A 25958-nucleotide genomic window follows, 5' to 3' on the forward strand; every position below is an offset into this window, starting at 1 on the left:
AGCGGGTGAGCAAAAAAACCTACAGAACCCTGCTCCGTGTGACCTCGCCTAACAGCACCATTAGGCCTCGTGCATGGGCACGCACGGATTCCAAGTGTGCCCGCAGCCATTGACATTTTAATGGTCATTTTCTTACCTGTCTGGCTGCGTTGCGGGTCCCCTCCGTCCCGGCCAGATCTTCTTTCTCCTGCACGGCAGATGTGCGTGCCGCACGCAGGCGCAGTGCATTTCTTTTTTTCAAATCTGCTTTCCCGCGGATCCGCGTCCTGTCAACAATGACAGCTGTGGCTGCGCCGTGGATCAGACGGCTTCCCTTGACTTTAATGGAAGCCATCCCTGCAGGATCCGCAGATAAGTGGATCGTGCTGCGATTTCTTCCCGTGCGTGCCATCCGCACATCGGAAAAAAAAAATCACATCTGCATGCTTTTTGCTGTCTTCCGGATGCTAATTCATCCCTATTGGCGGCTTGACTCACGGATCTCCCGCGCAGGTGACGCAAATCAAATCCGCCCGTGGACATTGGGCCTTACTTAGCTTATGGTGCTTTAGGTAGGTGACAGGTTCCCTTTTAAAGGGAACATTTGCATTTGGTGGGTTTGTTTCAGATTTTCTGCAGCGACAAGGATTTAAATGCCCCGAACCGCCCTGCTGCCATATAATTGTAGTGGTGCTGTGTGGGTATCGTGGCAGCCTTGAGCCTCCTGAAGGCCCCCAATGTTGCCTGTGGCACATCCTACGAGGCCTGTTAAAAAAAAAAAAAAAAATTATAATGCAATATCCTAGTATTGCATTCTATAGATAATTGATGAAAGGATCGCAAGTTCAAGTCCCCTGTGCAGGACTAAAACAGAAAAAAAGTGGAAATAAGTAAAATAAAGACTTCTTAATTACTACAAAAATTAAATATTAAGCGAAAGAAAATTCTCTAAGAATTTCCAGACGTTGCATCAAAAAAAAAAAAATTGGTAATGCTATGTCTGTAAAAATAGAGTTCTGCAGAATGTGCCCCGCACACGGGAGCATCAGTGAGGCTTGGTCATGAAAGAGTATAAAGTTTAATTCTATATCTAGTCGTTGCACGGTTGGGTTTTGCCGTTCAGCTCTCGGGGTTGGGCCGGGCTCGCATGAACGGATTTGCATTGCGTATGTATAATACGCGGTAAATGGTGTCAACGAAAGTACACTGCGTATCTCTACTGCATATGTTAGGCGTGCAAAAAAAGAACGCAGCATGTTCTATTTTACCGCGTATTGCGCGTATAACAACCATATTATTAATCTTAGGTGTGTTTTAAACGCAATTACATTGTTCATGTTGCTGGGAGGCATGAGAAGGAAATTTAAAAAAAAAAAGAGAAACCAGTAAAACGCTGCGATTTTAGATTTTTTTTTTTTAACCCCTCATTTATCACCCGACGGTCTTGTGAACCCGGCCTTACAATGAATCCCTGCTATATCCATAAGCCATTGAATGGTTGAGAAAATATAGAACAGCTGGGTGGTTGGATATTATGTGCTAAATGAACGTGTTAAACGAGGTATTCTGGCATTCATTCTGCAATTCGAAGATTCCTCCTGCCATACAAACACACAGTATACAGCTTAAGTCAGCGCAATACTGCCACCAAGTGGTCAATTGTTAGGGATAAGTTCTCTATCACAATCTATGGTTTAGGCCTCATGTCCACGGGGAAATGTTTATTTTAAATCCGCAACGTTTTTCCCGCACGCGGATCCGCGCCCCATAGGGATGCATTACACACCCGCAGGTAGTTAAATACCGGCGGATGTCATTTTTCCCGTCAGGCGGGGACCCGCGTGCGGGAAAAAAAATGGACATGCTCCATTTTCGTGCGGGTCTCCTGCAGGCTTCTATTGAAGCCTATGGAAGCCGTCCAGATCCGCAGAAGACCTAAAATCAGAATAAAGTCGCCTGCTCCGGATAATGCGGATCTTCCTTCCTTCGTGGCCGGATCTTCTTTCTTTGGCCTGGCGGATGTGCCGGGCGCATGTGCGCGGCACGTCGGCGGCGTGCTGAGCACATCTGCCTGGCCGAAGAAAGAAGATCCGGCTGCGAAGGAAGGAACATCCGCATCGTCCGGAGCAGGTGAGTTTATTCTTATTTTTAGGCCTCATGTCCGCGGGCTCAGATAGAATCCGCAGTGGGCCTCATTTTCCCCGTTGACATGAGGCCGTAGTGTACAAGTGGGTTAAATCAACCAGGTCAATATATGTATTTGCAGTCTTTACAGCCTCCGATAAATAATTGATAGCCACATATTGTAGCTCTGATATGTACAGAGTACTATGCACAATGCAGATGGACAGGTCATAACATCATACAGTGATGAAGTTGAGGGTTATTACACTGATCTGCAGGCTCCTAATCATGGGGCCTCTATCTCCTTAGTCTGCGGCCGCCATCTGATAATCATCCTTATTTTTTAGTTGCTTCACAGTTGTTAATCCTTTTATCCATGTAATGGATGAAGTCCCTTTTGCACCGCCGATGATCGGGCATGAGTGATTGTTTCCCCATCATCAGTCGTCTAAGAGGGACGACAAATAAGCAAACGCTCAGTCATTGTGTCTTCTATGTCAGCATAAAATCGCTGGCTGGTCGGTGGCGTTCTGTCGGAGTACATGTGATCGTAGTGACCGCTGGTGTCCCCATACCACCTATAATCTGCCGGCGCTGACTGACGTGCTCGTTGTTGGTCCAAGCCCGTTAGACTATCTACCCCTGTAAAACTGTTTGAGCAAATGTTCGTGTCCAATCATTGGTTAATGAAAAAGGGCCTTTACTGGTGAACTTCTATTGGGCATGCCCTTATACATGGGGATTGTGAATTGGGGGATCAGGAGAAGACTTTATTGGGGGGTCTTGGGTGAGGAAACCATCTCGCCTTTCTTCATTAGCTCCTATATAAGCAATCTAAGTAGATCTAGTTTACCTTTTTGCCCACATATCTACATATTTAACCCATTAAGGACCAAGCGCCGTCTTTTGAGCGATTCTGTCTAAATGCAGGGACATCGTGCAGTTTTCGTCCACAAGTCGTTGATCGCTGAATTCTAGCTTGCTGTAATTGAGCGATCAGCCGTTATCAGCAGAGTAGGCTGTTATCACAGCAGGCTCTGCTGATAAGATTCTCTGTGCCTGTGTCCTCCTGTGAATTCACAGCAGAGACACTGGCAGTCAGAGCAGAGAAGAATACAGCTGTTTGTTTATGCAAAACAGCTGTATTCTTCTATTAGTGGCCACAGCTGTGTCCTGCCCCATTTGCATATTCTATAGTAGCTAATTAGCTACTGTAAAGTATGCAAAGATCGCTCAAATCTGTCACTTCAACTATCATTTGAGCGATCATCTCTCAGTGTAAATGGGGCTTTAGTGATGGCTGATAACCTGGAGGAGAAGGCAGGAGGGGTTTTTAACCCTTTCTGTCTTTTCCTTCCCCGATTACGCAGTGCTCAATGAGCACTGTGTATGGAAAAGTGGAAGTGTAACTTACACTACGGGAGCCCCGGGGGTAATGTGAGCGCCGGGGTTCCCTGCTGCAGCAGAGCGTGAGGGTCATATTAGACCCTGACCAGCTCTGCCAGTGACTAATGTCACTACAGGGGGATGTCTTTCCCTGTAACTGGGGATCCTATGGATGCCCCAGCTACAGTGGGAAAGTGTCAAATAAATAAAAAAAACATGTGAATGTCCCCCAGAGGTCTTATATGACGTCATGGGGACATAGATAGTAAAAAAATATAATTCCATACACAAGTAAAACAAAATGACAGAATAAAACAACAATATATACATAAGAAAGAAAATAACCCCAAACCGTCGCCATATGCGCCCTATAAACCAAAACCATACATATTATATATCAAAACAACCGAAATAAATAGAGGAACCCATTCCTGTACTTTTTTGTTTTAGCATAAATATACTAATTAAAAAAAATAACTAATAAATGGTAAAAAAAATCTTTTTGTTTTTTAGCTTTTTACCCCAAGTAAAACTAAAAAACTGGGAAAAAAAGTCAGTGAAAAAGATATTTAAAAAACAGCCCTATATGTCACGGGAAAAAAAACGCAGCAAAAATAATTTTGGTAGCTAAAGGCACAAAAATAAGGCAGTAAAACCGCCACATGGGTAAAATCCCTAAAAAGTGTCTGGTCCTTAAGGTACAAAACCGCCTGGACCTTAAGGGGTTAAGCCACCCCTTCCATGTTTTCTGAAAGACAGGTAACCTGTTATTCCTTATTGCTAGGTCTGCCTGCACACAAACAGATTTATTGCGGATCCGTGGTGCAGACGCCCGCTGTGGATTCCGCAGCAAATACCGCCCGTAGCATGCTATAGAAAAACCCTTTTTCTTGCACACTGCAATTGGTGGAGGAAAAGTCACGGCATGCTCCAGTCTTGTGCAAATTTTGAATGAGCAGCTTCCATTGAAGTTGATGGAAGCCGAACGACCAGTCGTCTGTCCGCAGTTAACATTGCGGATAGGTTGCCGCTTACGTGTCATCACGTAGTGATGGCGCATGGAGAAAAAATCCGTAATGCGCATGTCCGACGGCGAGCCGTGCAGACCATCTGCAGTGCAGATGAAAAGGCGAAAAGGCAGGTACACGCGGCCGCCGCTCCTGTCGAGGTCAGATTCTGCTGCGGTATACCACATGCGGAATCCGACTCTGCTGTGTGCAGACAGCCTAAGGCCTCATGTCCACGGGCTTAAAATCTGCAGCGTTTCTCCTCCATGTGTGATCCGTGCCCCATAGGGATGCATTGGACACCCGCAGGTAGTTAAATACCTGCGGATGTAATTTTTCCCGTCAGGTGCGGATCCGCGTGCGGGAAAAAAAATGCACATTCTCCACTTTTAGTGCGGGTCTCCCGCAGGCTTCCATTGAAGGCCTATGGAAGCTGTCAGGATCTGCGGGAGACCCGTACCAGAAATAAACTCACCTGCTCCGGACGCTGCGGTTCTTCCCTTCTTCGCAGCCGGATCTTCTTTCTTCGGCCCGGCGGATGTGCTTGGCACGTCGCCGGCGTGCTGAGCACATCTGCCAGGCCGAAGAAAGAAGATCCGGCCGCGAAGGAAGGAAGATCTGCATCGTCCGGAGCAGGTGAGTTTATTCTGATTTTTAGCCTCAGGTCCGCGGGGCAGGAGGGACCCGCTACGGATTCTACATGAAGAATCCACGGCGGGCCTGATTTTCCCCGTGAGTAGGATATGAGCCGTGAGAATCCTAACTTCCTTTGGAATTCGTTCTATGCTCAGAAGTAGCACTGCTAGTTGTGGATTTGGGGATATATAGAACCCTGTTAGTCTATGTATTAACGTTGCCTTCCATGAAGGGACAACTACTCGACATTCCCAGAAAATATGGATTAGGGAACTCAATCTAGCACAGCCCCTCCAACACGTCCGGGGAATAGCCTGGCCAGTCTATTGGGATAGTACCATCCTGTAACCACTTTAAAGGGGACTTTCAGTAGATTAGCCTCTTTGGGCCCAAGAAGGCTCTTGTCCGCGGTTCCGGTGTAAAGTAAGAAAGTGAAAGTTTTACAATACATTAAATGTACACAAAAATGGTATCAATAAAAACTACAGTTTGCCGTGCAAAAAAATAATTCCTCTGTAGAGCCATGTCAATGGGAAAAAAAAGTTATGGCTTTTGAAAGTCGAGATGAAAATCCCCAAAATATTGCTTAAGGGGTTAACCCATCCAATCCACTGTCTGACGTCTAAAGACATTCTGATTGAAGGGTGTACAGCTCCGATGTCGGAAGACATCCGGCAGGGTATTCTTACTGTATATTACTGGCTGCTCTGTTGTCGGGGGCCTCTCCAGCATGTCCCATACCGCAGTACTGGCTCTAGCCAGCAGATGGCAACATTGTATAATGGCAGAAAGAGAAAGCCCCCTAGGAAACCCTGAATCCAAAATTGGATTGCAAAGGGTTAAAGGGAACCTGTCCTCTCCGAACAGAGCCATAAATTAACTTATGGTGCTTTATGGGGAGGTAGCTGGGGGATGTATTTTTTATATTAACCTGCGCCCTGATTTCCTCACTGTCGCCTGCTGAAGCTTACAAGCCGTCTGAAGATCTCTTTTCATATCATTGTGCATGCGTTCTCCTATAGAAAAACAACCTGTTTCGGCGCGGGACAACCCCTTTAAGAGTTAGATTTTTGTGCCATTCTGGGACTTCACCAAGGGACAACGCAGGCAAGTATAAAAAATACAACCAGCGGCTCCCAAAACAGCACCGTAGATGAGTTTATGGTGCTGTTCAGAGGTGACTGATTCCCTTTAAGGCCGCTTAGAGATGAGAGAGAATTTTTACTCCCGCTTTGATCTATGTTTTATGGACTGTAATATGGAGGTAAAGTAAATTGATGTAACTATTCGCTGTATTTTACATAGCCGTGTTTTAACTCTTTGCAATCCAATTTTGGATTCCGGGTTTTCTAGGGGGGGCTTTCTCTTTCTACCATGGCGCCACTGCTGGCTAGAGCCAGTACTGCGGTATGTGACATGGTGGAGAGGCCCCCGACAACAGAGCGGCCAGTAATCTACAGTAAGAATACCCTGCTGGACGTCTTCCGACATCAGAGCTGTACAGCCTTCAATCAGAATGTCTTCAGACGTCAGACAGTGGATTGGAAAGGGTTAAAAATGCAGAATGTGCTAAATTTGTCTGTTTTCGCCTCCATTTTTGTATTCATTGGTATTTTCTATTGGGCAAATACAGATCCTTATTTAGCCAGTAGAGAATAAAGCAAGGTCCGCAAATACAGATCCACCAGTGATGAAATGCTGATGACTTAGGCCGCCTGAACACGAGCGGAAATTCCGCGGCGGGATTTCCTGCGGAATTTCCGCTGCTGGAAGCCTGCATAGAATTGCGTTAACAAACACAATCCTATGCAGACAGCCGCGATTTGGCCGCACGAAATATCGCTCGGCAAACAAATCGCGGCATGCTCTATTGTGAGCCCTGCACAGAAATGTCACCCGCCACTGGCTCCGGTCTGCGCATGCATCGGCTGCCCGGCAAGCCGGCACATCAAACAGCCGGAGCCGGCGGGCGCAGGTGAGTACGCGCTGGTCCCTGCAGGCGCGCGGGTCGGGTCCCGCGGCGAGAATTCTCGCCGCCGGATCCGACCCGCCCGTCTGCAGGCGGCCTTACAGTTAAAATTTAATCTGCAACATGTCTGTATCACGGACGTGTGACTTCATGTTTGTCTATAAGGCGGCCTGCAGACGAGCGGGTCGGATCCGGCGGCGAGAATCTCACCGCGGGACCCGACCCGAGAGCCTGCAGTGACGAGCGCGTACTCGCCCGCGCCTGGCGGCCCCAGCTCTTTCATGTGCAGCCGGAGCTGGCGCAGACTGGAGCTGGCGGCCGGGTGAGTGACGTTTCTGTGCGAGGCTCTGCGAGCCCCGCACAGAAATAGGACGTGCCGCGGTTTGTTTGCCGCGCGACATTTCGCGCGGCCAAACCGCGGCCGTCATCATAGGAGTGCGTATTGTAATGCACTCCTATGCAGGCTTTCAGTGGCGGAAATCCCGCGGGAAATACCGCTGCGGGATTTCCGCCCGTGTGCAGGCGGCCTAAGGGAGATGGAACAATACCTCTGCAGCGCCACCTATTGGATGGCAGAATTCCTACAAATCAATTCCTGACTAGGGATGAGCGAGCATACTCGGAAAAGCACTACTCGCTCGAGTAATTTGCTTTATCCGAGTATCGCTGTGCTCGTCCCTGAAGATTCGGGTGCTGCTGCAGCTGACAGGTGAGTCGCAGCGGGGAGCAGGGGAGAGCGGGCGGGAGAGAGGGAGAGAAAGATCTCCCCTCCGTTCCTCCCCGCTCTCCCCTGCAGCTCCCCGCTCCGTGTCGGCACCCGAATCTTCAGGGACGAGCACAGCGATACTCGGATAAAGCAAATTACTCGAGCGAGTAGTGCTTTTCCGAGTACGCTCGCTCATCCCTATTCCTGACCCTTTATACAGGTCTTTACAGCAATGATTGGGAATTGTTCCTTCGCCCTTGTTTTCAATTCCCAGTCGTTGCTTTAAAGACCTGTATAAAGGGTCAGAAATTGATTTGGAGGAATGCTGCCATCCAATAGGTGGCGCTGTAGAGCTATTGTCCCATCTCCCTTTGCATATTACCCAGAGGAGCATGGATGGCCCTATAAGTCTTCTCACTCACCTTCTTAGTGCTCTCCCTAAGGAGTGATGCTACCCCTACCGACATATATACTCGTCTGAAACCTATTCATTCTATCAATAGAAGTACTCAACTGGTGAACCGGAGTACGAACCTGAAGTGCGGGCGCTAGCCGGCCAGTCCCTGGGGATATATTTTACTATAAATGTCGAGTGACTAAATGTGTGCCCACCTCTCCATTGTTGGGTGGCACCGCCAATAGCTGAGCCATGGCATTGGTCTCTCTCATGTGTAAAACTTCATCAGATAAAAAATAAAGTATGCTTTTTTTAAATTTTTTATTTATTTTTTTTGTAACGGCCTTCAAGAACAATTTTAGTTTGTCTTAGAAGTAATTTCTGTGGGAAGGGTCTGTAAGATGCAGAGCTTTAGGTCTGGGAGTGTTTGCCAGCTGTACGTGCTCCCTACACTTAGAGAGGCTTTAAATCATCTGGTCCGGTCCTCCCCTCTTGTGATCAGTCAGTGCCATACACTAAAGAGACCACAGGCACCGCTCTTGATCTTCCGTAAATGGTTTTGATCACGGCTACTCCTGGCTGCCTGGTATGTTCAGCACACATGGGGAGAAGGAGGCTTATTTCACTCTTATTCTTTGCTTAATACCATAAAAGCAATGCAGATTAAGCATCCAATACAGAGCAATCATCCAACTGGCTCCTATTAAGCCCAGAGCACAAGTCTCCGTATGGTCGGCTCTCTCCACGCTGATGTATATGACCACATGTGAATCGATATTCCACGTTTTATGTCTCCATGATAAGAAGACCCGTCCTTGTTATCAGTGCTCTAAGCATGAACAGAGCCTTCGTTGGAATCCCCTTACATAGGTTTCCCAGTTCTGGAACCATTTTCCATGTAGCGGTTCATTGTGAGATATTCACCGAATGGCCACTTTTTTAGAGACCCCCGCTCTTTCACAATTAGAGCTTTCCTTTATGTAAATTATACCGGTGATCCCGGAGTGCAGCATAGAATCACAAAGCAAGTTTCAGCGTGAATCCACGTTAGATTGCAAATAACAGCGATCGGAGGAGACACAAATTAGATATTAGAAAAAGCATTCTGACAGTGAGGGTGATCAATGAGTGGAACAGGTTGCCACAGGAGGTGGTGAGTTCTCCTTCAATGGAACAAAGGCTGGACAGACATCTGTCTGGGATGATTTAGTGATCCTGCACTGAGTGGGTGTTGGACCCGATGACCCTGGAGGTCCCTTCTAACTCTACCATTCTATGACTTTCAATGAGGCCTGGTCATCAGTACTAGAGTAGCCGGGTCCGGGATTTTACTGCCAACCTTGTGGGGTTTTCTCATGCAACGGTGTGTCGAGTATACCGAGAACGCCGTGGTGGAGGGAGACAATCCAGTGAAAGGGGATCCTGTGGAAAGGGGTCGGAGGACGATGTCAAGAATAGTTGTGACAAACCGCTGGTGCACATCAAGTAGATTGCAATGGAATACAACTCCAGTGCTCCAACTACATTTCCAAATGTACGACTTGATGTTCATTAGCACAAATGGGGCTTTAGCAGCGGACTACCGGTTACTTCAGCATTGCTGTCTCGGAGTAACCGGAAGGCGATACTCCAGTGAACAGAAGAACACAAAAATGGGATCACTGAGCAGTGGAAAAACATGACCTGGTCAGATGGATCCAGATTTCTGTTGGCCCATGCTGATGGGAGGTCAGAATTTGGCACAAGCAGCCTGAATCGATGAACCCTTCATGGCACATGTCAACACTGGAGGTGGAGTAGTGGTGGGGACTGTTGTTTGTTTGGTCCTCTGGACGGCCCGTGACGAACTTCTGTGCTTCTGAAATCCGAAGGCGGTCCAGTGTACTACAAGCTGTCTCTAATAACATATCATTCAGTGTATATTTCTCACACAATACTGGCATTCAATGTCCAAACCATACCATGCTTAAATATAGTATTCAGATATTTGGGGGGTTTCATTTTTAAATTTAGGGTAGTTCTCGGGGGCCTTAGGCAGTTGCCTAGTTTGCCACCCACTGACACTTTTCATTATACCCGGTAATTGGTCATGTGAATAAAAAATGGAAGGTGCCTTTTAGTTATTAGAGCTTAGGAATGAAGTGGCGGGGGTCATACAACCGGGGGGGCACCCGACTTCTGCCAAGCACATTGGCCACATCATTAGTTTCTAGATCCCACCATTGTAATATAACGCTTGGTGTATTCACCTTTCCCAACAACAAGCAAAACTCCCCAGATTCCGGAGAACTGCAAAAAGTCATTTTCTCCTTGTTCCTTTTACTGCCGCACTTATGTTCACATGCCATAGCATTTAACCTCCGGCACTAAAACTGATAGAAAATCGCTTTTAATGGCTCGTTCAGGTTCTACTATTGTGCAGCCGACTTTGCCAGATGGCTGGATTTTACACGTGAGTCAAATAAGTGCCTGAAAGTAATTCCAGCGAGCGGCGCGGCGTGCACAAATGTCACGGGGCGAGCGTGACCACGAATGACGGGTTTGACTTTCTTCCGGTAGGCAATGGGTGTCGAAAGTGACCAAGAAATTGTACAAATGATCGGAACTGAAGAACATGTGATGGCGGCTTTTGGGCCCAGCTTGGAGGAGTGCCAGAAAGCACAGATCTTCACCCAGATGCAGGTGGGATTTTTATTTTATATGCAGGTCAATACACCTTGCTTTTTCTTTTTAGGGCTTTTTTTTCTGTTCGTGTTTTTAATATTGACTTCTTTATGTAATTTTATGGCGCTGCTATGCAGCCTGTAATACAAAGCATAACAAGGTAAAGAGAGAGAGAGCCCTAATTATGAGGCTCTTACATCAGGCTTAACACTAAATAAAGTTTTATTGTTTTGTATTTCTCCCCCTTTTTGATGTGACCCGGTCGAATAGCCTCAATTCTACATGTGTTTTTAGTTAAAGCAACAAACTTTTTTTTAATGTTTTTATGGGATTTTTTTTGCTTTTTGCCTTGTAGGTTAATGCAGAGATTTGTTATTTAGTGACATTCGGGTTGACGGTGAATGATGTGTTCACAGCATCTCTGATCTGTACTGTGAAATCCCCCCAGTCTGATGATCTGGTATGCCACATGAAGTGGCAGACTAGCAGACTTCAACCAACAAGTGTGGGGTGTTTCTTGGAGATTAAAAGGCTTTTCCAGGACTGAAGGGAAAAAAAAAAGGATTAGGTTAGGAAATGGTGTAAAATAAAGAAATAGGCCATACTTTCCTCCTTTAACCCCTTAGTGACCAGTCATGCCTGCTTTCACGTCCTGGATATCTAGGTTTTATTCTACAGGGCCGTGAAAACAGGTCGTCCCTGTAGAATAAAGCTGTGGGGTACTGGAGGTAGCCAACAGCTTGGAGCGGTCACGGGGAGCCGCGGTGTGCGGTCCCCGGTCACGTGATTGTGTGAAAGTGTGTTAAAACTTTAACTTTATTTGTTCCAGCAGTTCTGCTAGCCATAACAAAACCGCCTTCAATTTCTCCCCAAATACCCCAATTTGTAGCGACCGCGAGTGTAAATGTGGATGTTGCTAGCCCCCACCTCTGTCTTTTCCAGACAATGGACCCCACAAGTATCCCAGAAATAAAAAAAAAATATTGGGGGAATCGTATTTATGGGTCTACCAGTGTAGTGCACGTACCCCTATATTTGCGTCACTTATGCCCTGACACCCCTTTGAAAAGCTAAGCCATTTCCTTCATCTGTCCCCCCCCAAGAGATGACCCTGCCTATGACAGATTGAGCTTCAAGGGCCGTCTTTCTTCCGCCAGTTCATCCCATCTCAATGGGCCGGGTATAGTGCCAAGTTATATAAGGGGTGTGCGAGGAGCACTACAGGATATACCTGCGATTTCATAATCTTCCCGATTGCCCAGACAGCATTGGCGAAAAAATGGGAAAATTGTTTTGCAGCTCATGGTGGACGTTTTTACTCAAGGGGTACCTTGTATACACGGACAATAACCACACCAGTGTCCCACCATACAAATCCCTTCAGGGGCCTGCGGGGCTGGTTGGAATGGGGGCATGGGGCAATTAAATCAGGTATCCCTCCTCCTCCCATGCTTTTTTGGGGGGTATTTCTTGATCTCAGCGGCGGGGACGGGGTGTAAAAAGTGGCGCTCTGTGAGTCTTCGTAAGCTCACTGAGGTGCGGCGGTCTCGCACAGAAGGCACTCAACAAGCTGCTCCTGGAACTGCAGGAAGGCGAGCGTTCCCGGGGCTTCTTGTAAATCATGTACTACAGGTAGCGATCTGAATAACGCTGGGCTCACACGGCCGGGTGTGGAATTCGCTTGCGGAGGCCTGCAGAGAATCCCAGCTGTGAGCCCGGCCGTGGCGCTGCGTACGGCCGCGTAATGTACTGCGCATATCTGCATACCCACGCAGGTGGTCACGCGCAGTACAGATTTTTCTTTTTGTTTATATTTCCCATGCCGTTGCTTGGCGATGACACGGGTACCCGCAGCCCGTACACAATGTAATTGCGTATGGGCATAATAGGCTCCATGTATTTGATCCATGTATTACCGCAGATCAAACACATGCGGAATCTGCAATTCCTGTCCGGTTGTGTGTGACCAGCCTAAGGTAGATCGCTACCTATATATACCATTTGATAATGGCTATCACGTGACCGGTGACTGCTCATTGTGGCCCTCGGTCACTGCGCCAGGCTCTTGGCTACCTTTACAATGAAGTCAGAAGTGAGCAGCGACTACCCAACAGATGGATTGTCCGTGCAGGGGGTGATGATAGTGAACTTTTTCCTTGGGCTCCATGTTCCTCGGACCTTACAGCTTGTGATGTTTCCTCTGGGGGTAGTTAGAGTCTACATGCCCCCCTTACCACCCGCCATGATCTGTGCCATCCCAGAAGCCATTGCATCAGGCTCCATGTGAGTCCAGTGACAAAGGGACCACATTCATCACCTCTGAGGGGGAAAAAACACTTTAGATGTTGTGCAATAAACTTTGAGTTTCTGTTTCCATTGATGGCAAATTTCTGCATCAGAGTGTCATTAAACAGGAGCTATGGGGGGTTCAAATGAGGAAGATCATTTGCAATAACCCTGTATAGCTTTATGGGGAAATATTCAGTGTAACTTGTAATTTATTTATTTATATCTCTACTCGTTCTAAGCTGAACAGTTCTGTGGGCGGAGCTATCAGTGATAGTCCTACACAGCTGTCAATCACTGATAGCTCCGCCCCCTGGACTGTTCAGCTTGAAATGAGCAGAAATATTTGAACTCCCTATAACTCCCGTTTAATGACATTCTGATGCAGAAATTTGCTATCAATGGAAGCCGAAACTTATAAAACTTTATATCAGTCCGCTCAGCTCCTTCTACTCCATAACATGCTGCCTGTGGTTTGGACAGAGAATTCAAGCTGACAGCTTCTCTTTTAAGGCCCCTTTTAGCTGATAGTTGATCCGTATTTTGTGAATCGCAGCACAGCGCTAATGTAAGTCTATGTATCTATTTACGTGGATGTACTTTTCAGTGCTGTGCTTTAAAAATGCAGCGTGCCCTACGTTTGGCCTTTTTTTTTTTGCCTCCTTTTTAAAAATTTTTAATGATTTGCTTTTCTTGCAATAAGGATGGGGGGTGGATACTTGTGACCTGCACTAACTGATATGTTTTTTTTTTTTTTTCCCCTTAATCCAGGCTTTAAAGTATATTGGTAATAAAGTCAGAAGGCAGAGGATGTGGGGAGGAGCTGGACAGAAAAAGTCCAGAGTGGATGAAGCTCGGGAGCTCTTGGCATCCACCATACTGACTCATGTTCCGGTACGTTGCCTAATACTAAGGACCCTGATGGGTTTGGATCCCTGTCGGGCCGTATTCACACAGTGTCCATACGCTCCAATCCCCAGGAGTCTTATATGACGTCATGGCGGACAAGAATGTTAGAATAAAAAAAACGTTTGCAGAATACGAAAGAAAAAATATATACCGTATTTTTGGCTTTATAAGACGCACTTTTTCCGACTCCAAAGCGGGGGGGAAAAGTTCCTGCGTCTTATAAAGCGAATGTGCCGAAAATTCGTTCCGATCGACATTATTAGCACGATCGCGAATTTAACGCGCGGACACGATTTATTTAGCGCGATTGCGCGTTAAATTCGCGATCGCACGAACAAATGTGCGATCAGTTAGAAGATTTCTCTCCTGTCAAAAAAATAAAAAATATTACTCACCTCCCCCGGCATTCTGCGGCGCTGCTGCAGGCTGTCGCTCCCTCCTGGTCCCCGGCAGAGCATTGCTTTCTGGACGTGGGGCTTGAAATCCCCACCTCCAGAAAGCTAATACTGTGAAGTAACATCATTGAATGGCTGTGATTGGCTAACACACGTGCGCCTTCAGCCAATCACAGCCATTCAATGATGTCATTGAATGGCTGTGATTGGCTGACGGCGTGTGTTAGCCAATCACAGTATTAGCTTTCTGGAGGCGGGGATTTCAAGCCCTGCATCCAGAAAGCAATGCTCTGCCGGGGACCAGGAGGGAGCGACAGCCTGCAGCAGCTCCGCAGAACGCCGGGGGAGGTGAGTAATTATTTTTTTTCCCCTATTCTCCCGCTCTAAAACAGGGGTGCATCTCATAGACCGGTGCGTCTTATAAGGCGAAAAATACGGTACATAAAAAAAAAAATGACCCGACGACACCCACAACCGTCGCCATCTGTTCCCTGTAATCCCAAACTATGTGAATTGTATATTAAAACGTCTGAAACAAAATGAGGAGCCCAGTCCTGTTTTTAATTTACATATTTACGCTAAAATAAACCACTAGAAATTAAAAAAAAAATTTTTTTTTGCTTTTTATCACTAATAAAGCTGAAAAAATGATAGAATAAAATAGCACCATATATCCCTGAAAAAAAAAACACAGGGCAGTAAAACCACCACATGGATAAAATTCCTAAAAAGTGTCCGGTCCTTATGGAGTTAACCCGACAGGTTTTTGATAAAAATTAATTACCTCTGCGGAATATTTTGTTTGGCGCAGCCAAAAATTCATATGGAAATTCTGCACAGCCTATGAACGAGATGGCAGAAACCGCTTTCACATGCATGGATGCAGATTGCTGACAATGCAGATTGTCATCGGACTAGACTTGGAATATGTGCAGATATCTGTGTGTGAACGGGACCCTAAGATGTCCTTAGGGAGTCTGGGGACAGGAGAGAGAATTCTGCAAGATTGTTCTCAGCCTCCTATTGCCCCATTTAGACACAACGATAATCGCTCAAAAGATGTCGCTCAAGTGACTTTTGAGCGATCATCGTTGTGTCATTCATAGCGCAAGATGATCGCCCAAGACGAGCGATCACATTGCACTGCCAGCGGAGGATGCAGAAGACAAGCGGGGTGCTCACACTTGCTTTCTGCATCCAGCTGTTCCCCGCTCGGAGCACCCGGGTGTTATACAGCCGGGCGCTCTGAGTGGAGGATGCAGAAGACAAGCGGGGTGTCTCCGCTTGTCTTCTGCATCCAGGTGTTTTCTGCACAGAGCGCCCGGCTGTTATACAGCCAAGCGCTCCGTGTCGGGTATGGAGTACAGAGCTGGACCGCTCTGTTCTTCGTACCCAGCCCGTTATCGTGGAGCGGGATACAGCTGAAACAATAGTATCAGCTGTATCCTGCTGTGAATCCCTAATGAGCGACGGGATAACAAAAACTGCACGATGTCAGTGCAGTTACACACAACGATTATCGCTCAAAAGACGGCTTTTGAGTGAATTTTGACTAATTTTGAGCGATAATCGTTGAGTCTAAATGGGCCTTAAAACGTAGTAGTGCGGGCCGCAGGGACTCCATGTGGCTCCATACAGCCTCCTTGTACATGAATCCATAGATAACTTAACAAAGGGAATCTGGCTTGCACTTGTGGATGACATTCATTGACTATCCTTCTAGCAGGACTATAACTTTATACTAACCCATTAGTTGTAAAATATAATATAAGACACTTCTTTTTTCTTCATCTGATAGGTGAAGGAATTCAACTTCAGAGCAAAGTGCATCTACACGGCCGTGATGGTCCGCAGGGTGATCCTGGCTCAAGGAGAGAATAAAGTCGATGATCGGGATTATTATGGAAACAAGAGATTGGAGTTGGCAGGACAGGTAGGCGGTCCTCTAGTATGCAGGGCATATACACTGAAAGGCCGTGTTAGGAGAGCCTCCGGCCCTTTTAGGATTGGAGCTTCCCTGTATGAGAATTACCTAGACCCATGACCCCGAAGTGCAATGTAAAATCTCATGACTCGTTTTCTGTGGATCCTTTTCAGCATAAATATACATTAGAAAATTCGGAGATTAAAGCAACTTCCAACGAGTCCTGGCCATCCGTTCTGGACTAGCCAGAGCCAGGATTTCGCCCCTTATTGGGTTTTGTGGTGCAGCAATATGAAGAGTATACAGAGAATGTCATGAACGAGGAAAAAAATACAGTGAAAAGGGATCCAAACAAATCATAGATGAAAGGGGTCAGAGGAGGATGTCAAGAATTGTTATGATGAGCTGCCGATGCAAATTACAGCGGAATACAACACTGGGGCACCAAAAAACATGTCTGAACGCACAACTCTGCCTTCTTTAGCACAAATCTCTTGTGGATTGTGAAGAAGGTCTTAGCTGCAAGGAGCTTGAATCCATGACCCCTTCCTGTCAGATGTGAACAGTTTTTAGGCTGGTGGAGGTGGAGTAAAAGTGTTTCGATAGGTTTACTTGGCACATCTTGGGTCCTCCGATACCTGTGGATGGGCGCCATGATGAATCGCTGCTGATCTGAAGGCCAAATAAAGTTCAAAGCGTTATTAGGTGCGTCTGTATACTTTTTATTTACAATGAATGGCCATTTTATTACAAACGCATGATAGGAAATAAAAGCGTTAAGTGTATATTATCTCCTTCGGCTGTGTGGTTTTACACAATCTTATTCTCTATCAGTAGCCATAGGCTGACAGTGTCATTACAGGGATCTCTCCAATGATCTGTTTTTACCCAGGACTGTAACAAGGGGGCTTCTCTACTTCTACAGAAAAGCAGGTTTCATCACCAACACAGAAGCGGGTTCTTTACTGTAAGAGCAGTGAGACTGTGGAACTCTCTGCCTGAGGACGTGGTGATGGTGAATTCAATAAAAGGGTTTAAGAGGAGCCTGTATCTCTTTCTTGAGCATTACAATATTACTGATTATAGTCACTGATTACTTCAGAACGGTCGGTGATCCGGGGATTATTCCGATTGCCAGATGTGGAGTTGAGAATGATTTTTTTTTCCCTGAGATGAGAAGATTTGGCTTCCACCTCATGGAGGATTTGCTGCAATTCCCCTGCACGGCGAGTGGCCGGGGCACCACTCTGCAGGGAAAGACACTGAGGGGGCTGGAGCATTAAACTAGCACTGCGTCCTTTCAATCTCGGGATCAATGTGAGTCCTATTGGTCAAACACCCACCAATCATAATGTGATGGCATCTTCAAGGTAAACGTTTATCACTAGAGATGAGCGAGCGTACTCACTAAGGCAAACCACTCGAGCGAGTAGTGCCTTATGCGAGTACCTGCCCGCTCGTCTCTAAAGATTCGGGTGCCGGTGGGGAGCGGCGTGGGAGAGCGGGGAGGAACAGGGGGGAGATCTCTCTCTCTCACTCTCTCCCCTCTGCTCACTCCCGCAACCCACCACTCTCCCCCGCCGGCACCCGAATCTTTAGAGATGAGCGGGCAGGTACTCGCATAAGGCACTACTCGCTCAAGTAGTTTGCCTTAGCAAGTACGCTCGCTCATCTCTATTTATCACCTATCCACAGGGTAAGTGATAAGTCTATCTGCTAGGGGTCTCAAACCTCTAAGACCTCCATAATCCTGAGTACGGGGGTCCTCTGTCACCCTTTCCTCGCTCTGGGTGCGCTGCACTCCCTGCAGTGAGGAGGAGATTGACTGGAGTGGCAATTACACATGCACAGACCCCGTTCCATTCATTTCAGTGGGGCTGACAGAAATGGCAAGCTCTGCAATCTCCATCAGCACCTTTGCAGATTATGGAGCAGCGCCGCTCATGCTCAACTGCTGCTCCATTCAATCTCCTCATCTCCCACCAGTGAGGGGGACAAGAACATGGACATAATGTTCTGTTTCACCTGTTAGCGGCTGGAGAAAGACCATAAAAGGTCGAAACGTTGCCTTTTTAACAATGAAACAATAAAGATGTCCTTTTATATTGAAGATTGCTCTATGCACCGTTTATGCTGCCACTTCTTCATTATTTCTATTGAAGTTTTGATAGGGGTACATGTCCATGGCCCCGAAGTTGGCTCTGCATACCACAGTGGGAGTATAAATTTATTCTCCTTCCCCAAAAGAAGATAGGACCTGGGGACTAAGTGTGTGCTGCTGGGAACGTTTATTTGAAGTGAGGGGAGACAAGGAATCTCCATTCTCTGGATCAGTCATGGTCTCCGTGGGGAGCTCCCCACTTATCAGACTTTTATCACTTTTCCTAAGGGTAGATGATAAAAATCTATTTGGGAATACCCCTTTTAATTGTCAAAGGAAAAGTGACAGTTGCCCATTAGATTCCGGGGTGCGCTCTCCACTTTTTATTTTTTTTTTAATTTATTTTTAGGGCGCCCTCTCAAAAATAAAAGAAGCAATCTGATTGGATGCTATACATAACTGCTCTTTTTTTTTTTCTCTTTTGCTCCAGTTTTGATATAATCTTGCCTATTGTCTGAGTGGATTTAATAAGTTTTACGGTCCATTTTATTTTTTTTTTTTTATGGAAACCCTCTTGAATCGTTGCATTTTACGGGCTGGCAGATTGGCGACTCAATTTCCTCATCTCAGCCCATTTCCCTTCTTTATTTCATCGTGTTCCGTACATATTCCCCATTCTCTATGTATAATCTAAACTTGGCAGCTATTTCACAAAGCGGTTTCTTGAGCTTCTCCAGCGAAATGTTCAGTTCCAGCAGAATACATACTGTTGCGAAGAAAGAGGGGAGAAAAACAGTTCTCAATGTGTTCAGATCACTGGAAAAGACGTGTCTGCCAACAATGCCAGGCGTAAGACCGCATTGTATCTACAAAGAAAAGAGAGAATACAAAATGATGTGATTTTTTTCTGCTAATTTCACACCCCATGGGAAAAAGAAGTATGAAATGGGCTCCGGCTTTAGATAACAGATGTGGGACCCGCAAGCCAAACCGATTTTTTTTTTTTTTCATTTGTCACTAGAGGATTGGGGTAGGCCCTTCGCCAGCAGAGGTGTTAGCAAGACCTACCGATTGGAGACTTTATCTCTTCACCTTGCGTCTCCCTCTTCGTAACGTGTTCATTATTCGCGAAGCATTACCCTGTCTCTTTTGTTTCGCTGTATTTTCCTGTGTCTAATGCAGCTTGCTTTGTGAGGACGAGATATGGAGCAGGCCTCGAAATCCACCACCCTGCACGGCAAGGGATTTCTGCCTGGTGACAAAAGAATAGCGCATTGACTTCAGAGATTGCCTAATCCCAGCTGTTCTGATAATGTAATTAAGGCTGCCTAATGTCTTTAATTTTGCAACCGGTCTGTGTGAAAAGGAGAATTTGGCACTCTAAAAGCCTTAGCGCTAAATAGCAATCTCAAGGCACCTAATTAGAATTCTCTGACATTAAGCTAATTGGTGAAACTGTTGCAGCGGCTTAAATTCTTTCATGTTTTTTCTCTCTTTGCTGCCTCCTACTACTGTTGTTGGTGTCTTTGTAAACTGTAATGTCTTTCCGACTAACGTGAATTGAAAAACCGGATGACTGTTAACCTCTGCGGTGCCAGAAAGGTCACTGCGTTACTTTAGATGCTTAATAGGATATTTACATACACACTCATTAGCCATAATATTCAATCTACTTGCTTAATATTGTGTAGACTTCCCCTGTCTGAGCCATTAAGACAGTCAACGCAACGTCTGAAGGGGTTCTGTGGTATCTGGTACAAGACCTTAGCAGCAGATCCGATTTGCCAACCAATGCGTTGCGGCACCTTGGTGTGCCATAAGAAGCTTCTAAGTATTCTGTGAGGGTTTTTAAAATTTTTTCTTTTTTTACTGTGAGTGAAAAAAAGTTTTAACGAAGTGTGCCGCGAGGTGGAAAAAGTTAGGAAACTCTGCTGTAAGTTGTGAGGTTGTGGTCTCCATGGATCGGACTTGTTTTTCCGGCACATCCCTCTGATGGTCAATTGGATGGAGATCTGGGAGATGTTAAGTCTTCACCTTGCTCTTTATTATGTTCCTCATCCATTCCTGGACCATTTTTATGTTCAAAAAGTTTTTTTTGACCAACCGTGGAACAAAGAATGTCATACGTGTCATTATAGTGCAAATTTGCATCAGAGCAGATGGAAGCACAACTCGTAGAGTTGCATTACGAACCCAGGAGAACATGGAAGTCACAAGTTTACACTTACCCTTTAAATCAACAATTCCCATCATTAATTCAACTTATAAACCTGACAAAAGAAAGGGGAGAAGGAAAAGGGATTTGATAAGCTTAGACTCAAATGGTACCAAAGCTAAACCGACTTAAGTAGCCAGAAAGGGAAGCAGATCCTGAGTGATCGAATCCATAACGCCCTGGCTATATCTAACCTACATCCACAGCTGCCATATAGCCAAGTAGCCCCCAATAGGTATTCCGTTCTTCTGCTCTCATCTCCTCAAAATGCATCAATGTTGACAACAGGCCCGTCTCAGAAGTAAGTCCAATGGATGACCTGCCTAGGGAATGGAATGAGGCAATGACATCCCAGTAGAGATGAGCGAGTATACTCGCTAAGGCACATTACTCGAGCGAGTAGTGCCTTAGCCGAGTATCTCCCCGCTCGTCTCTAAAGATTCGGGAGCCAGCAGGGAGCGGCGGGGGAGAGCGGGGAGGGACGGAGGCGAAATCTCTCTCTCCCTCTCTCCCCCCTGCTCCCCCGCTCCCTGCCGCAACTCACCTGTCACCCGCGCCGGCCCCCCAAATCTTTAGAGACGAGCGGGGAGATACTTGGCTAAGGCACTACTCGCTCGAGTAATGTGCCTTAGCGAGTATACTCGCTCATCTCTACATCCCAGCTATGGGGAAGCAGCCCCACCACATATGTAACATAGCATCTCCAACATAAATGAGAAACACGGATGAACCGTTTGTGCAGTTTCTCTGGTGTTTCTGGAGATCACTGCCATGAAGGGGTACACTTGTGCAATATTTAATTAGGTGGTGCCACACTCGCATGAATGGCAGGATACAAGGTTTGCCAGCAGAATATTGCTCAGAGTATCACACTGCCAGCTTGTCGTCTTCCCGTATTGCATCCTGGTGCCGTCTCTTCCTCCTGGGAATTGGTGCATACACCTGGCGTCCACATAATGTAAAAGAAAATGTAACTCATCAGACTGGGCTGCTGCCCTCTTCCATTGCTCCATGGTACAGTTCTGATGCTCGCTTGCCTATTATAGTCGCTTTTGGCATTGGACAGAGGTCACCAATGGGCATTCTGACTAATTTGCAGCTGCGCAGTGCCACCCACAGCAAACTGCGATGCCCTGTGTTATCTGACACGCTTCTATCATCGCCAGCAGGAACTTTTTCTGCAGTTTTTGCTCCAAAAATGGGTCTAGACAAAGTAGCTTTGACTCTCCAATTGCATCCTTAAGCCCTGAGTGCCTTGTCCCTGGTTCACCGGTTGTCCTTCCCTGGACCAGTTTTAGTAGGTAGTAACCACTGCATACCAGAAAACGCCAAACAACACCAAAGATGCTCTGAACCAGTTGTTTACACATCACTATTTGGCTCTCATCTAAGTAGCTCGAATCCTTCCACTTGTCCTGTTTCCACGCCCGACAGATGCCATAGTCACCCGGTAATCAATGTCATCCACTTCTGCTGCCAGTAGTTTTAATGGTATGGTTGATCTCAATCTATCAGCAAATGGATTGCCCGTAGGGAAATAACTCCATCATGGAAGATGTCTTCGATCCCCCTTGGAGTAATGAGGGTCTCTATTCCCCTTCTGTATTGCAGCTGCTATCACTCTTATTTGAAGACTTGTTTAAAAAGTTTAACTCTGAGATGAAGAAGATCGCTGACCAGGTCATTCCCAAGCAGAGAGCCGCTCAGTTCGACGTGGTGAAACACATGCGTCAGGACCAGATCACCAATGGCATGGTTAATGCCATCTCTACGGTAAGAGGAGAGGTTTGCTTCACGATTTATGCCATGAGAGACCTTACACTCTGTAGAGGGGGTGTACAATCCATTAGATGGATTAAGTGGGATTCTGCTCGAAGCAAAAAGGGATTCTTGTTAGATTAACGGACTATACTGGATGCCGATAAATGTTGTAGGTTCTCCGTAGACCTCTACAGGGGTGTCGATGCAGCGAGCGCATAAGAAAAAAGTGGTCACCATTAACATCAAGGCACTTCTGATTTTGATGAACTACTGCACATACAACATTGGTTACGGAGTTCACAGGGATTGTCAAGCGTGCTTACGCTAGTTTGCGTGTTAAAGGGGTTGTCCCGCGCCGAAACGTTTTTTGTTTTTTTTTTCAACTTCCCCCCCCCCGTTCGGCGCGAGACAACCCCGATGCAGGGGTTAAAAAAAAGAACACCGCACAGCGCTTACCTGAATCCCCGCGCTCCGGTGACTTCTTACTTACCGGTTGAAGATGGCCGGCGAGATCTTCTCCCTCCGTGGACCGCAGCTCTTCTGTGCGGTCCATTGCCGATTCCAGCCTCCTGATTGGCTGGAATCGGCACGTGACGGGGCGGAGCTACACGGAGCCCCATTGAGAAGAGAAGAAGACCCGGACTGCGCAAGCGCGTCTAATTTGGCCATTAGACGCCGAAAATTAGACGGGCTCCATGGAAACAAGGACGCTAGCAACGGAACAGGTAAGTGAAAAATTTCTGATAACTTCTGTATGGCTCATAATTAATGCACAATGTACATTACAAAGTGCATTAATATGGCCATACAGAAGTGTATAACCCCACTTGATTTCACGGGACAACCCCTTTAAGTTGTGATCAGTAGGGTACCACTGCTGAAACACCCACTGATCGCCACAATGGAGGGCTGCAGCGCTCACCCGAGCTTTGTGCCTTTTTTGGCTGCCTTCATTGCTTGCCAGCTCCTCTTAACAGATCAAGACAGACTCGGAGGTCTGTAGACATCTTCTATAGACCTCCATGCATCCAACTTCAGCTGTTGAGAGGAGCCAACAGACAATGAAGACCGTCAAAGAGCCATAGAGCTCGGGTGGGCACCGCAGCCCCTTCGGTGTGGCGATCAGCGGTGATCTCAGCAGCTGGACCCCCACTGATCAAAACTTTTCACATATCAGAAGTTTGAAAAAGTAGAGTAACACTGTTAACTCGTGCCATTACAGATAAAAACTTATTTCAACTGCAAGAGTCTCCTTACCAAGTTACTTTTCTGCTGCAGTGCAAAGCTGCGTGTAAAGAATGCTTTGGCACTAAGCCGCTTTTAATTTCTCCGGCGTCAATTATCCAACTGCATTCATTATTCTTTGACGCAGGAGGATGATGTCGTCCACAAGTGTAACATAAACTATCTTCAGCTTCCCCCAAAAGTAAAAATCAAGTGGCGGGGGAAACTGAAAAGAATAGTTTATGCTACACCGGTGAACGACATCATCACTCTAGGCCAAAGAATAATGGGCGCAGTTGGATAATTGATGCCGAAGGAATTAATTGCTGCTGAGCGCCGGTGCACCCCTTGTGTACAGCTGTGCATTGCAGCAGGACGGGGGGAACTTTGTGACTTAAATGCTTTGCTACCTAAATCATATGATTACAAATAAAAACGTATTTCAGGATTAAATTGATTTGTTCCATCTTGAAAACTGAAACAAAATGGAATCAAATGGAAACCATTCTGTTTTTTGAAAACCCATTGAAACCAATGGGGGGAAAACAGAAACGTTTAATTCGATTTGATTTCCGTGTTTTTGAAGTTTCTTTTTTTAATTACTTTTATATAACTTCCAGATATATAAGTGGTAAAGATGATAGACTGAATAAAAAAAACAGATATGGGAGACCAATAGCCAGTTATCCAACTTACTCTGTTAGCCATTAAGCCCACATTTTCGGAAAGACAGATATTTTCACAACATCATCTCAATAGGGGGAGAACTTAGAGCTGGGGGAGTGGGAAGGAAAGGTAAAGGGGGGAAAATGTGTGGGGGGGGGGAGGTGGGGGGGGATAGAAAAGTAAAGGAGTGGACGCAATTAGAAGCTTATCAAACTTGTGGAAAAAAACAAGGTGTTTTGTCAGGTTACAAGGCTAAATTAACTTGAATCACTTAAAGCCTTAATAATTTTATGTGGTTTAGTATTTCTGTGAGTTCTGGAATTCGATCCAATAAAACCATGTTTTCAGAAATTTTACATGTTGCCCATAACCTCTTCATTGGCACGCCCGAACATTTTACGGGATGATTTCCACTGCCCATAGTGACATAGCCTGGAAGATTTCCAGGCTATGTTTCACTATGGGACCGCGCAGAACGCAATGCCATAATCTGTGGCATTGTGTTCTGCACACACACCACCTGCACAGTTCCACAGAAAACCAGTGCAGGACTTTAAAAATAGAAGCGGGAAGATATAACCGACCTGCCGGCAACTTCCTGCTTTTTTTGAACTCCTGCACAGTTTACATGTTGCCACGGAGAGCATTGGCTTGTCAGAAGCCGGCCGATTGGTCCCTGTAGCAGGGAGATGTGGTGATCGGCTGTCAGATGATAGCCAGGCACCAGCTCTTACAGCAGAGAATGGAGAAAACCTCCGATCTCTGCTGTTTAACCCTTTTACATACCGCGGTCTGAGTGGGCTCCCTCTGTCACCAACGGACCCCCCACAATGTGATCAGCGAGTCCCGATGGGTCTCTGTGGCACCCGGAGGCTTGAATATAGCCTCCGGGTCTGCCAGCTAAACTAGGCTATGACGCTCAGACTCTGTCTGCATGTCACAGCCTGTCTAATACCCTGCTGTGCCTCAGCAAAGCAGAATATTAGAAGAATAAAAAAAAGTATTATGCAAGTCTCCTAAAGGGACAAAAAATTTTAAAAAAAGTTAAAAAAAATAGCTAATTTAGCCTATCTGACCATACAAAAATGGAATTGAAATATATTATTTTTTTAAGTGTGAAAAAGTAGCAAAAATTTTTTTATTACAATTGGTATTGGCTTAATTGTACTGCTCAGAGAATGGAGTGAAAAATAAAAATAAAAAACTGTATAAGCTTGGTATCACCGGATTCGTGTGACTCAGAGAATAATGATATCACACTATTTATTCTGCACGCTGAACGCCGTAAAAATTAAATCCAAAAAACAAATGGCAGAATTTCTTTTTTTTCTCCCCAATCTATCTACAAATGTTTTTACAAAAGTTATGCAATACATTATATATACCCAAAAATGATGCCATCAAAAAGTACAACTTGTCCCCCAAAAAACAAGCGCTCACATGGCCGTGTCAATGGAAACATGAAAAAGTTATGGCTCTTGGAACACGATTGCAAAATTAGTTTGAAATTAAATGATTGGCCCATTTAAAAAATCTGCCCTGGTGGGCACGACAGGGGGTAGGAAACCCGCCACTGAAGGGGTTAAGTGAGGCTGTGAGGTCTTCCATA

At 46.0% G+C, this 25958-nt stretch overlaps 1 protein-coding gene across 1 annotated transcript in view; it reads left to right on the plus strand.

The window, feature by feature from the left end:
* The window catches only part of POLR3B (RNA polymerase III subunit B), a 129399-nt gene that overhangs the window by 25987 nt on the left and 77454 nt on the right, over positions 1-25958 (plus strand). The window contains exons 10-13 of the mRNA XM_066590492.1: positions 10764-10886; positions 13926-14048; positions 16257-16391; positions 22310-22471. Coding sequence (XP_066446589.1) covers positions 10764-10886; positions 13926-14048; positions 16257-16391; positions 22310-22471 — 543 coding nt within the window. The remainder of the gene's footprint in view (positions 1-10763; positions 10887-13925; positions 14049-16256; positions 16392-22309; positions 22472-25958) is intronic.

This window comes from Eleutherodactylus coqui, chromosome 2, assembly GCF_035609145.1.
Source record: "Eleutherodactylus coqui strain aEleCoq1 chromosome 2, aEleCoq1.hap1, whole genome shotgun sequence".
NCBI classification, from domain to species: domain Eukaryota; kingdom Metazoa; phylum Chordata; class Amphibia; order Anura; family Eleutherodactylidae; genus Eleutherodactylus; species Eleutherodactylus coqui.